At 53.9% G+C, this 13,441-nt stretch overlaps 1 protein-coding gene across 3 annotated transcripts in view; it reads left to right on the top strand.

Moving 5' to 3' along the window:
• DCL4 (dicer-like 4) overlaps positions 1–13,441 on the top strand; it is an 86,692-nt gene that overhangs the window by 57,714 nt on the left and 15,537 nt on the right. For all 3 annotated transcript variants that reach the window (XM_078582712.1, XM_078582714.1, XM_078582713.1), the window contains 2 exons: positions 2,626–2,728; positions 3,843–4,029. In XM_078582712.1, the coding sequence (XP_078438838.1) occupies positions 2,626–2,728; positions 3,843–4,029 (290 nt within the window). The remainder of the gene's footprint in view (positions 1–2,625; positions 2,729–3,842; positions 4,030–13,441) is intronic.

The following is a 13,441-nucleotide window of genomic DNA, read 5'->3' as shown; positions in this document are numbered from 1 at the left end:
TTTCGTGGAGTTGTTGGGGATGCATGAGACCATCCTACCTCTCAGCCCCTCGGGAGCTTCCCGGGACAGGTGGGTAGGGGGGGGCCGCCATTCTCAGTAAAAGATCCATACTTGAAAATCCGAGGGGAAGCAAGGGACCACATCTCTACCGATAATACATACCATATCAGAATGAAGCAAAGACTCCCCCTAAAGGTGCAAGTGTGATACAAACCTACTGGTTCGTATCGGGGAGAAGACGAGAAGGGAGGATGGAGGCGCTGGGATGGTCGTCTGTGTGCCGGGATGGACTACAGCAGGTGGGGGCAGGCGGAGTGGACGTTCCCTACGAAAGGTGTCCGGCGGAATGGACGTCGCCGGAGGGAGCCAGAAACATTCTTTGTGATACTTCTTGGCTGGCTGCCCTCAAGGGAGGGCTGATCTATTTAAAGGAATTACAAAGATGTCCAAATGACCTAAATGCCCCTACTGGGCTAAATGATGAAAAGCCCTAGATACGTCGGAGTCATATCACTACTTCCCCCCTGAAAACACAGCTTGTCCTCAAGCTGGTGCTAAACTTGCAGCGTGTCCACCCGTGGCTTGTGACAGGTCCGCGGGCGGCTCACGATACGAACCAGTAGGTTCATATCATTGGTATCAGAGCCGTTTCCCTGGAGGTTATGGAGTCGCGCCTTCAGCGCCTGGAAAAGCAGGCTATGGAGTCACGCCTTCAGCGCTTGGAAGAGCAGCTCGAGTGGGTGCTCCTTCAGCAGGAGCTTCAACTTCCGAATCCTTCGCTCGAGCCGGCACTGCCCTTGCCGTTCGACCCACCACCACCACTGCCACAGGACCCACCTCCAATGGTGCCGCCTCCACCGTCCAACCTGCCACCGCTGCTGCCTCAGGAGCCGCCTCCACCTTCGGATCTGCCCCTGCCGCTCCCTCAAGAGCCAACTCCTTTGACACCAACGACTGCCGTACCGACGACCGCGGTTCAGACGGCTGCCCAGTCAACAAACGGGGTCCCGATGGCGACCACGCCGAAGGCCGCAGCCCTGACGGCTGCGACCGTGACGACCGCTGCCCCATAGGTCGCCGCCGCGACTCTGAGGGCCGCAGCCCCAACTGGCGCCGCCCAGTGCCCGCCCTGGGTACCCTTCAACCAGGGGGGCGGCGGCCACTGCCTCCGCCACAGATGCCGAGGGTGGAGCTGCCGCCGCGGTGGCTGATGCTGGCAGAGACGTGGCCGGCGCTGGCGGAGCTGCTGCCGCCGTGGCCGACGCGGGCGGAGCTGCCACTGCAGTGGCTGATGCGGGTGGAGGTGGAGATGCTGCCGCCGTGGCCGACGCGGGCGGAGCTGTCGCCGCGGTGGCCGATGCGGGCGGAGCTGTCGCCGAGGGAGCGGCAGGGGCAGATCCGAAGGTGGAGGCGGCGCCACCGGAGGCGGCTCCTGAGGCAGCAGCGGTGGCAGGTTGGACGGTGGAGGCGGCACCATTGGAGGTGGGTCCTGTGGCAGTGGTGGTGGTGGGTCGAACGGCAAGGGCAGTGCCGGCTTGAGCGAAGGATTCGGAAGTTGAAGCTCCTGCTGAAGGAGCACCCACTCGAGCTGCTCTTCCAAGCGCTGAAGGCGTGACTCCATAGCCTGCTTTTCCAGGCGCTGAAGGCGCGACTCCATAACCTCCAGGGAAACGGCTCTGATACCAATGATATGAACCTACTGGTTCGTATCGTGAGCCGCCCGCGGACCTGTCACAAGCCACGGGTGGACACGCTGCAAGTTTAGCACCAGCTTGAGGACAAGCTGTGTTTTCAGGGGGGAAGTAGTGATATGACTCCGACGTATCTAGGGCTTTTCATCATTTAGCCCAGTAGGGGCATTTAGGTCATTTGGACATCTTTGTAATTCCTTTAAATAGATCAGCCCTCCCTTGAGGAGGGCAGCCAGCCAAGAAGTATCACAAAGAATGTTTCTGGCTCCCTCCGGCGACGTCCATTCCGCCGGACACCTTTCGTAGGGAACGTCCACTCCGCCTGCCCCCACCTGCTGTAGTCCATCCCGGCACACAGACGACCATCCCAGCGCCTCCATCCTCCCTTCTCGTCTTCTCCCCGATACGAACCAGTAGGTTCGTATCAGACTATTTGTGTGGCTGCTGAGGAGGCGAAGACTGGTCACATGGGTATATCGCAGTACTTTGGGCGATATGGATGCATCGAAATGATTTGGTGTTCAAGGGAGGGACGGCATCGGTAGAAAACATCATCTCGGACGTTGCAGTTTTAATATCTTTTTGGGGGTTTGGGGGGGGGTAGAGGGAAGGCCTTATGTGGTCAAGTCTGTATATTATGTGTACATATTGGTCGCTTTTTGTAATGGAACAGGTGGTCCACCGGTTTCTGGGTGGGCTGCCCTACATTTCTTTCAAAAAAAAAGATTTTACCAGTTACTTTTTTCTGTTTGATTTCAATCTTCTTATCTTGGGTTATATTTCTCCTTTAGTCGGATGGACATTAACTATTGATTTATTTTACAAAGTGGTTTAAATGTCTAAATGATTATAAAAAGATGTAGGTAAGTTTGACCATTCCCCAATTCCATATAATTTCAAGTTACTCTTCTTCTATTTGGTTTTTGCCCTTCAGGTGAGATGGCTCGTTGTAGGAATTTCTGCCCTTCAGACGCCTCTATGGAGCCTTTTTTCTCGAATAAGTTGTTTGTTGTCATTCAAATCCTTAAAGAGTTTAGGTTTGTATTCTGGTACTCTTTTATGACTCAATAGGTTTCTTACTTTTGACTCTATTTTGCCTGAAATAAATCGTATTCAAGGTTTTTTACTTTCTTTTATTTGACATCATACAGATGCATCTCAATCCTTTGTCATATCGACAGTTCACAAAACCAAAGCTAATCCAAAGTCTCTAATTCTCTAAATCTGGTACTAATTGATATCAACGTTTATTAATGCTACTGAAATAAGTGCATTTTCTGAACTATTGGCAGCCAGAAGTGATGCAGGACGACGTCGCAGACGAAGGGGAGCCCTTGTCTGATGACTGGAAGCAGTTCTTCACCAGATCTCCTTCGTCTTCTCCCTCAATCCTGCCCCTTCTCCCTCTCCGTTCTCTCCTTCCTTTCTTCTACAAGGTGAGACCAAGATTCAACAAACTCAAAAATCGATAATCCTGGTCTGAATCTCCTTAGGGTGCACTCTCTTCTCTTATAAAGGGAAGCCAAAATGGGCCCAAGGAGGTCAACAGGGGGGGGGGGGGGGAGAAGTGGTCCATTAAGGGGGGCCCTTTTATAATAGGCCCCCATTACAAAAATAAAGGAAAATAAAACATAAAGTAAGGGGGAAAAGGGAGGCGGTCCACATGGGAAAGGACCCCTCCCAACATAACGACACAGACACTAAAACGCGGACAAAATGATGGACACGATACGACGGCGGCGACTAGGCGAAGGGTGAAAGAAATAAAAACGCGATAACGGTGAGCATAATTCACCCGGTTGTCGACGACGATGGTGGTGCCTTGGATGACTCCTTTGAGGGGTAACAATGGCGTGCGCCATCAAGAAGCACCGTCAGTGCACCTGGTTTAACCATGGATGCAGGTTTAGCCATGGGCCATATGGCAGGCCCAGGGTCCTCAAACAATAATAGTCATAGAGACCCTTCGCTTTCCAATTTGGGTGGATTCCAAATCTTATGAAGTCTTAGGTGCCTAATACAAATTCTGATTAGATTTTAATTAAATCAATTAGGAACCTTGTCTCTTCTTTAGAATCCTGTTTTGTGATATCAGAATTCTGTGCCACCAGATTACATTTCCTTGTATTTTATTGTTATCCTTTTTTGTAGTGGAGGGCCTAATGCAAAATGCATAATTTTTGTGAAGAGAATCATTGTTGCAAGTACACTTGCTCGCATTCTTAGTAGCATGAAATCTCTGGATTTCTGGAAATGTGAATTCCTCGTGGGTGTTAGATCCAAAACAGTCACACGAAGAGGAACAAATGACACTGTTGACAAATTCTGTAGGGGAGAGGTATCATTCCTATTTCTATTCTCCAATCCTTAAATATTTTTTGTGGCATGTGGTGAATCCTATATTTTAGGTACAGTTTTTTCTTTAAACTTAATGTTAATTATAGAATTTAAGAATAACTTTGCTTTTTATTCTCATTTCTAATTTCCGCGTCATACTTTCCATGATCTTTTTTACCCCTGGACCTTATGGTTTAAATACTTTGTGTTATATTTAAGATACTCAAATTACTGATGTATAGTGTGGTATCAATAATTTGATGAAATGCTCCTTTCTTGGAATGCAATAAACTTGGTTGAAATTAAAAATGTTTTGCGACAGAATACTGAGAGACAGAGAGTAAATAGGGGAGGAGACGGTCTCCCAGCAAGACCATTCCTGAAATTCAAGAGGATAGTTTCATGCTAAATGATTCAGGCAAGGTTATCTGCAAAAACTAGAGCGGGAGTTAGTGTTAGTGAGATAGTACCCCTCATGGGTTAATGGGCCCTATTCTATGATCCCATTAGCCCTATTATCATTCTCTCTCTCTCTTAGGGTATATATACCCTCATATGTACTCTCCTTGGAGATACGTCATTATCTTCCTCCTTCCCTCCTTGACATGGTATCAGAGCTCCAGAGCTCTCCCACCTTCGCCTAGGGTTTGACATCACCCGCAAGCCGCAGCCGCACGCGCAGCCGCCAGCCGCAGCCGCACGCGCAGCCGCCAGCCGCAGCCGCCAGCCGCAGCCGCACGCGCAGCCACCAGCCGCAGCCACACGCGCAGCCGCAAGCCGCAGCCGCACGCGCAGCACCATGCCGTTCACCGAGACTGATTTTCTGGAGAAGTCCCTGTCCTACAAGGTGGCCCATCCTCTTCAGTCGGTCCCGGAGGTGACACTCCTACGGGGCCCGAATCTCCTTCCGTGGACGCGCTTCGTCGAGACCAACCTCAAGGCACGTCAGCTCTTCAAGCATTGCACTGAAGAACCATTGACAGCCGACCATCCGCATCACGCAGCTTGGGACGTGGAAGAACAGTTTATTCTCGGCTGGCTGTATACGTACACCCTGTCCCACGAGTTCCGCGACCGTTTTCCCCATTAGAAGACGATGAAAGGCTTCTGGGATCAGGCGAAGTCCTTCTGCGGCAGGGAAAATGACTGGTGGCGCCTTTATACTCTTGCATGTCAGGCCAGTAGCCTCCGTGAGGGTTCGATGTCAATCTCTGACTATGCACTTGCCCACAAGAAGATGTGGGATGAAGTGGATTACTACCTACTGCCCGATGACCCGAAGTGCAAGACTTACCAGAACGTGCTTCTTCTGCGGATCATGGGCTTCCTCAATGGCCTGAATCGCGAGTATGACGACGTTCGTCGTCGTGCCTTGCACCGCAAGGATGGCCCTCCAACTCTCGAAGAGTTGAAGGAGCTCCAAGAGGAGGAGAGCCACTTTCTCCTACATGGGACTCCCTCTTCAGGACCTCCGGGTGAGTCGACCGCACTGCTGACTGGACTTGCATCAGCTGCATCCTCTTCAGGAGGAAAGCCGCAGTCGACTCTCCCTACGCCCACCTCCGCCGCTCCACCAGCTGGGACGACGATTTGCACGTATTGCGGCAAACCGGGCCACGGGAAGAACAAGTGCAAGAAACAACTGATGGATTGGAGAAAGAAGAAAGAGGCCGCAAAAGGCAAGGTCATGGTGGCCCAGTCTGATTCGTCCTCCGCCAATACCTCCTCCGTGACCATGGACCAACTTCAGGCAGATTTGGCCCGTCTTCGTGACCAGATGGCTGCCCTGCAGAACCCGTCCACGGCATATTTCGGCGGTTTTGGTGCGTTTCATACTCCTCCATCTGATGAATGGTACTGTGGTCATACGGCCTTCCACTCACCTGTCGTCTCCGATACTACCTGGGTACTTGATTTGGGGGCTACCGAACACATGACCCCTCTCAATGCCCGGTTTGTATCATACGAGAGGCATAGTGGTGGCCGTACTGTCCTCACGGCCAGGGGTGGACGTCTCCGTGTGGCCGGAATCGGGGCAGTCTATGTGGACGGCCTTGGTGTGGTCCACAACGTCCTGCATGTCCCCGACCTGCGGGCCGTCCTTATGTCTCCCCAGCGTTTAGTTGATGCCGTCTCCTGTTCCTTCCATCTCCAGCCTGACGGAATGTTTCTGTCTAACAAGATGGGCCGGACTACACCGATTAGGCGGGAGAACGGACTGCTGCTGCTGGACGATGGGGTTCGTTCCCAGTGCTTCATGGTGCACCAGACAATTCGATCGGTGGCTGAGCAGCGTCGGGGACGTCTTCTGATGGCACATCAGTGACTTGGACACCCGCCTTTCTCGACTTTACAGCGTCTTTTTCCGTCGTTGTGTTCTGGCTTGGACCTTAAGACTGTGGTTTGTGACGCTTGTCAGTTAGCCAAGCAACGTCGATCATCGTTTGCTCCATCCATGTCTCACTCCTCGACCCCGCTGTTCCGAGACCACAGTGATGTTTGGGGGCCAGCACCGCAGACCAGTCTGAAGGGGCACCGTTACTTTCTCCTCTTTGTGGACGAAGCTACCCGCTATACGTGGGTCTACCTGCTGAATGCGAAGTCAGAGGTTGCGCAGAATGTTCGCCATTTTTGCGCCATGGTGCAGACGCAGTTTGGTCGGGGCATCCAGCGTTTTCGTTCCAACAATGCCCGGGACTTCTTCAACGCCGACCTCGACTCATACTTTGCCGACCGGGGCATCCTCCATGAGTCCTCTTGCGTGGCCACACCCGAACAGAACGACATTGCTGAACGCCGGATCGGATATGTTACATCTACGGCTCGGACATTGCTGGTAGACTCCAAGGCGCCGTGGCATTATTGGGGAGAGGCGGTTTTGACGAGTACTCATCTCGTTAACCGTATCCCTACTCTGCTCCTGGAGTTCTCCAGCCCCTTGGACCAGATGACTGTGGCCTTCCCGAATGCTTCCTTGCGGACGGGACTCCTGCCTCAGATCTTCGGTTGCACCGCCTACGTGCATGACACGTCTCCAGCACGCACGAAGCTCGATGCCCGAGCTCTCCGGTGTGTGTTCGTGGGTTACTCTTCCCTTCAAAAAGGGTACCGGTGCTATCATCCGCCGTCTCGGCATTTCTTCATCTCGGCAAGCGTCACCTTTGCCGAGCATGAACCCTACTTTGGGGATAACTCTACCTCATCCCGCCTTCCATTGGATGAGAACCGAGCGCCTGTCTCGATTTGGCCCCCACCAGACCTGCCTATATTCTGCTTGGTTGGGGTGGCGCTTAGTGGCCGGCCAAAGGAGGAACAAGTGCTGCAACACCTCCAGTCCCAGTGGCCGGACACGGAGAGCGCTGATTTTCATCAACAATCCTCGGGGGATTTCTTCCTGCGCAATCTGACGAGGGCCACCTTCCAGGCATTACGGGGACAGGAAGAGGAAGTCGACGGAGGCAGCCGAATCCTATGGCGCAAGCCGACTCCTGCTGATGGCACGAACAAATCCAGCCAACATACCGTGTTTCTTGAACTTCGGGGGATCCCGTTCGGACGCCGGGCATGGGTGCACCTAGACAAGATTACACGGCCTATTGGCTCCCTATGACGGATCATCTCTACCGGCCTCAAGTCAGGCGACCCGAACAGCATTGCAGTAGAGATTGCAGTCCCCGCGGGGGCGATCATCCTGCGGCTGTCGTCTTCGAAGGGGATGAGACCGTCTTCATGGCCCGGGTTGTTGTACCCCCTCCCCCTCCGCCGCCACGGTCAAGCCCCGGTCGCCAGTCTCATCTAACTCAAGCAGCCCAAGACTGCAGCCCCGAGGATCCGTCGCTGGAGGCAGACAGTTCCCATTCCAATGGGGAAGGGACCAATCCTACCGCTGCGGCAACTCATCGAAGCAAGATGGCGTCGCCCCATAAATCCCCGACAACAGCGACCTCATTTCCAGCGGCTGCAGTCCCTACACCTTGGCCGGAACCGTCGCCACTAGCGATGGACCAGTCGCCGCCCGTCCAAGTGGTGCAGCAGTATAGCACGGACGCGGGGAGGGTGACTCCCGCTCCATTAGCCGTCACGAGTCTGTCGACCTCTCCCACCTTGGAGATTGAGATCCCCATCGCTGCCAGGGGGACAGTAATGTCGCAGGGGGGCACGGCGGCGGCTCCCCCGCTAGTGCTGCCTCCGACATCTTCGCTGGGGCCAAGCTCAGACCTTGCTATTGGGGACCCGGACCACGCTCAGCCTCCGGTGACAGACAGCTATCTGAGACCCGCATTGACCCAGCCAGCAGGCTCGGCCGATGCAGGTGAATGCCTCCACGGAGAGGACCGGGACCACAGCAACAGGGTCATTCGGGCGGTAAACATGGGGCGTGCGAAGCGCATGCTAGAGGCGCAGCATCGACACTACAAACGGATGGGCAGCAACCGGAAGCCGTGCACGATCATGTCACGACAGGAGGTCACCACTTACCTGGAAGAGATCAACGGGACCACGGTCCCAGCTGCAATAACTCCAGGCGCGGTCAAGATCGCAGAGGCGGCAGGGGTACACCTAGTGCCTCAACTTGACGAGGTCCGACCGGTTTCTCCATGAAGTGCGTCTCGTGGAATGTTCGTGGTCTCCGGGATGCCCGAAGGCGAAGGATCATCGGCCAGTATCTCCGAGAATGGGGAACTAGAGCGGTCTGCCTCCAGGAAACAATGCTGGAAACGTGTGATGCGCACACTTGGAATGCCGTGGGGCAGGGGCATCTACAGGGCTTCGCGGCACTTCCGGCCACGGGCCGAGCCGGAGGTGTGATGGTGGCATGGTCAGAGGACCTTTACGAAGAAGCTGATCGATGGAGCGGGTGTCATCTGGTGGCTGTAAAATTGACACGCCGCACGGACGGATGGCAATGGGTGATCATATCGGTGTACGGTCCGGCGTCTCCACCCAACCGAGTAGAGCTATGGGAGGACCTGGAGTCGGTGGCGGGGCGATTCCGGGGGCTCCCCCTTCTCTTCGGGGGGGACTTCAATGTCACCTAGAAGCTGGAGATTGGCCGAATGGCGCGGGGGGGGCACGACTATGGGTCACAACAGCTTTGGGACTTCATCTCCACCGAAGGGCTCCAGGAAATGGGCCCGTCAGATTGCACATATACTTGGCGCAGCTCGGCCCATCCACACTCCCTATCGAGGCTGGACAGATTCCTCTGCTCGACAGAACTCATGGAGGCCTACCCGTCGGCCGAGGTTGTGGCGTTGCCACGACCGCTGTCCGACCACTCGCCTATTGTGTGGCGGCCACGGACGGATGGCCGGCAATCCACCTATTTCAAGCTCGATAGATCAATGCTACGAGAAAACGGGTTCCGGACCGAAGTCCAGGATTGGTGGGAGGCGTGGCAGCACCCCTCAGTCGTAGCTTGGGATCTCTCTGCCAAGCTGCGCGACCTCTGCTCGTTTCTAAAGGCGACCCAAAAGCAGAGGAGAGGGGAACGGAGCCGCCGTAGAGATGCATCCTTGGTACAGATAAAGCAGTGGGATGACATCGAAGATAGTAGGCCGCTCACGGGGGCGGAGATGCAGGAACGGCGCCGACACAAATCCGTGGTTACGGAAGAGGACTACAAGCGGGAAATGGATTGGCAGCAACGTTCGAGGCAACTTTGGCTCAAAGAGGGGGACGTTAACACCAGATTCTTCCACATGTGCGCCAGCGGGCGGCGAAGGAGGAACCGGATTGCGAGAGTCCGTGTGGGGGGCACGATACACACGGAGGCGACAGAGATAGGCCAGGCTCTTGCACGGCATTTCTTCGCCGTCTCTCGGAAGGGACCTAAGCATGTACGGCGATGGTCGGGCCGCGGCGCAGCCACGCTGACGGAGCCCCAAAAACAAGGGCTGATTACTCCATTCACGGAGGATGAAGTTGTGGCGGCTATACGGGGCCTCAATGCCGAGGGGCCCCCGAACCCGACAGCATTCCGGTATTCTTCTACAAAGAGTTTTGGCCATCTGTCGGCCCGGATCTGATGCAAACCATGGCACAATTCTGGAGGGGGGAGTCCAACATGGCTCAGCTTAACCGATCCCACGTCGTGTTATTGCCTAAAAAGCAAGGAGCGGAAGATATTGGTGATTTTCGGCCCATCTCCCTCTCTAACTCCATCTATCTCATCATGGCCAAAGTACTGGCTAATCGCTTGCGGGAAGTGATTGATGGACTCATCAGCCCCTGTCAGTCCGCCTTCATTCCGGGCAGGATGATGACGGACAGCACCGTCCTGGCGGGGGAAATGGTGGCGGCATGGAAGCGCCGAGGAACCACTGCATTCCTATGGAAGGTGGATTTCGCTAAGGCGTATGATTCCTTGGACTGGGGTTTTTTGTGGGCGGTGCTGCATCGGCAAAACTTTCCCGAGATGTGGATCCGGTGGGTGAAACTATGTGTGACAACCCACTCCTTCTCCATTCTGCTTGATGGGCGACCCGAAGGGGGATGGATCCAGCCACAACGTGGGGTTCGACAGGGATGCCCGTTGGCGCCACTGCTATTCGTCCTTGCTGTGGACGCCTTAGCCATATGCACTCAGCAGCTCTGTGGGAGGGGACTGCTCCGGGGATTCCAATCTCCTAGCCAGGCCCAGGGAATCCCGCAATTGCAGTACGCCGATGACACGATATTCTTCATCGAGGGATCGGCTGAGGCGGCGGAGACCGTCTCCACTTTACTTGACTTGTTTGCTGATTTTGCAGGTCTTCGTCTCAATCGGCATAAATCGTCGGTTGTGAGATTTGGCATGACATCGGAGATGGAGCAAAGGTGTGCCGCCATCCTCGATACCCCCACCGAGACCCTCCCCATCCGCTACCTGGGGCTCCCGCTCTTCGGGGGGCAGATCCGGGCCCGAGACTGGCAACCAGTTATTGATAACATGGAGAGGCGCCTGGAAGGATGGAAGTCACGGCTGTTGTCCAAGGGGGGGCGGCTGGTTCTCATCAAGGTGGTGCTCTTGGCCATCCCAACCTTTTATTTGTCAGTATTCCAAGTCCCGGGGACTGTTCAGACCCGCATGGAGTCCCTTATGCGGCAATTCTTCTGGAAAGGCAGCCAACAAGGGGATTGCCAGGGAGCGGTGCGGGTGGCTTGGAAGGACGTATGCCGACCTACCAGAGCCGGAGGCCTCGACATTCGAGACCTGCAGCTCTCCAATCAGGCACTCCTATCTAAATGGGTATGCCGGTTGCTCCAGCCATCGGAAAGTCTAGCGCCTCAGATGCCTACGGCACCAGCCTGGATTGGCACAACCTGGGTGGCCGACAACGCAGGCCGTCTGCATTCTAGCGAGGTGTTGCACAGGTCGCCCAAGTAACTCGGCAGTACTATGCCCCTCAGATTGGCGATGGGAGGACATTTCGATTTTGGCTCGATGATTGGTCGGGGCAAGAGAGGCTAAAGGAGGCATACCCCCGTCTGTTCGCACTAGCGCAGGATCCGGGTGCTACGGTCCGGGAGTGCTGGCGCGGGGGATGGTCGCCAACCTTTCGAGGGCTGCTGTCAGATCAACGGCAGCGGGACCTCCTAGAGCTGCGGCTTACATTGGGGCAGCTTGCGCCCAATGAGGACGAGGCCAACCGAGTCGTATGGCAGGGAGTCGCTTTTTCCGCAAAAATGGCATACACACGACTATGTCAATCCCAGTCCACGGCTGCCCCAGATCTACCAGGGGGGTGCCGTCTAGTCTGGAAGCGGAAGATCCCCCTGATAGTGAAGGTATTTGGCTGGCTGCTGCAGAGATGTCGCCTCTCTATGCGCTCTGTATCGCAGCGCTGGCTCCCAGGGGAATCAGTCGAGTGTAGCCTGTGCATGGGTGAAATTGAGGACTGTGACCATCTCTTTTTCCGTTGCCCCCTGGCACGGGAGGTGTGGACTACGGAAGACGTCCCTGGTGTGGTCACCTGATCAGTTGAGTCCTTCTGGACATCGCTCCGGGGAGGACCATACCGGAGTGAAGCTGAATGGCAAAAACTTTTTGCCACCCTATGGGCTTTGTGGCTTCACAGAAGTGAGGTCATCTTTCGGAGTCGCCCACCGGCAGCTCTGGCGGTCTTACAAGACGCCAGGGCTATTGCTTCAGTGTGGCATCGCGGCATGTAGCCGTGTTTTGATTTCTTGTTTTTGCCGTACACTATAATGATTTACATCGCAATAGCAACGGGGGCACCGATTTATGGGTGACTCCCTTTTCTCATCAAAAAAAAAAAATTAGCCCATTAGCCCTATTATCATTCTCTCTCTCTCTCTTAGGGTATATATACCCTCATATGTACTCTCCTTGGACATACGTCATTATCTTCCTCCTTCCCTCGACAGTTAGAGATGACAATGAGCTCCTTGAAGGTTGTATCGTCTTCTCTATAATCAGGCAATAGCAGATTGCAAAATGCGTGAAATTCAATCACTGTTCCATGTTCATTCATGCGGGTGGAGGTTGAGAGGGAGGGATAAATGAGAGAAGTTCCAGGGGGAAAAGGACAAGAGTGGCAAGAGGATAGTGAGAATCACTGATCAACTGGTCACTGTCTGACAGGAGTATAGTGTCCAACTGCAAGCACTAGAGAGAGAAGTTATAACCTCATGGGATAGAAAGAGAGTGGCTGCTAGGGTAACTTACATCTTGATTCCTGTCTTAGCCTCACTCGTGTGAGAGTGGGGGTGGGGGGGGGGGGGTTGGGGGAAGATACTCTTGTGAGCCTCCCCTTTCCCTATCTCCCTCTAGCCCTCTTCCCTTCTCTCTCCCTATCCCTCTCTGTGACACCTTCTCATTCTCGCCAACAATTTGAAAAGAGATATAATGTCTCTACACAATCTTTATGCACACAGCTGATAAATCTCAGACAGACAGGTACCATATGACAATATAGATCTGAATTTGAGGATTTGGCTGCTTTTCTGTCTCATATACCTTCAGATGTCCAAGAAACCGCGTACCTCGGAGGATTAAAACCTGAGGTGAGGGTGAATTGAACAAATAAAGGCCATTTGGAATCCAAGAAATTATGGACTATTCAATTGAGGTCAAAAGAAGTAATTTGGCAATACTGGATGAGCAGGATCGTCTGGACTTAGTCAATACACAAACCGCTATTGTAGTCCACAGTAATTCCTGGAGAACAAATGATAGTCACCGTGGAGAGAGTTCTGATCATAGTTAACAGCCGAGGACAAATCTGGTGCCAGCAAGAAACAAAAATTCCCAGCAGGGAAACAAGAAGAAGCTTATGAGATTATCTGCAGAGGAGTTCATGCAGAGAAAAGAAAGGGGGTTATGTTATAGTTCCAATGAGAGATATACCCCGGGGCATTGTTGTCAGAAGAAGCTAAGTATATACATGCTCGAAGAGGAGATTGAGCAA

The sequence above is a fragment of the Wolffia australiana genome, chromosome 11 (genome assembly GCF_029677425.1).
Source record: "Wolffia australiana isolate 7733 chromosome 11, ASM2967742v1".
Taxonomy (NCBI): domain Eukaryota; kingdom Viridiplantae; phylum Streptophyta; class Magnoliopsida; order Alismatales; family Araceae; genus Wolffia; species Wolffia australiana.
Note: the sequence above shows the minus strand (reverse complement) of the source record. Positions and strands in the feature narration are given on the sequence as shown.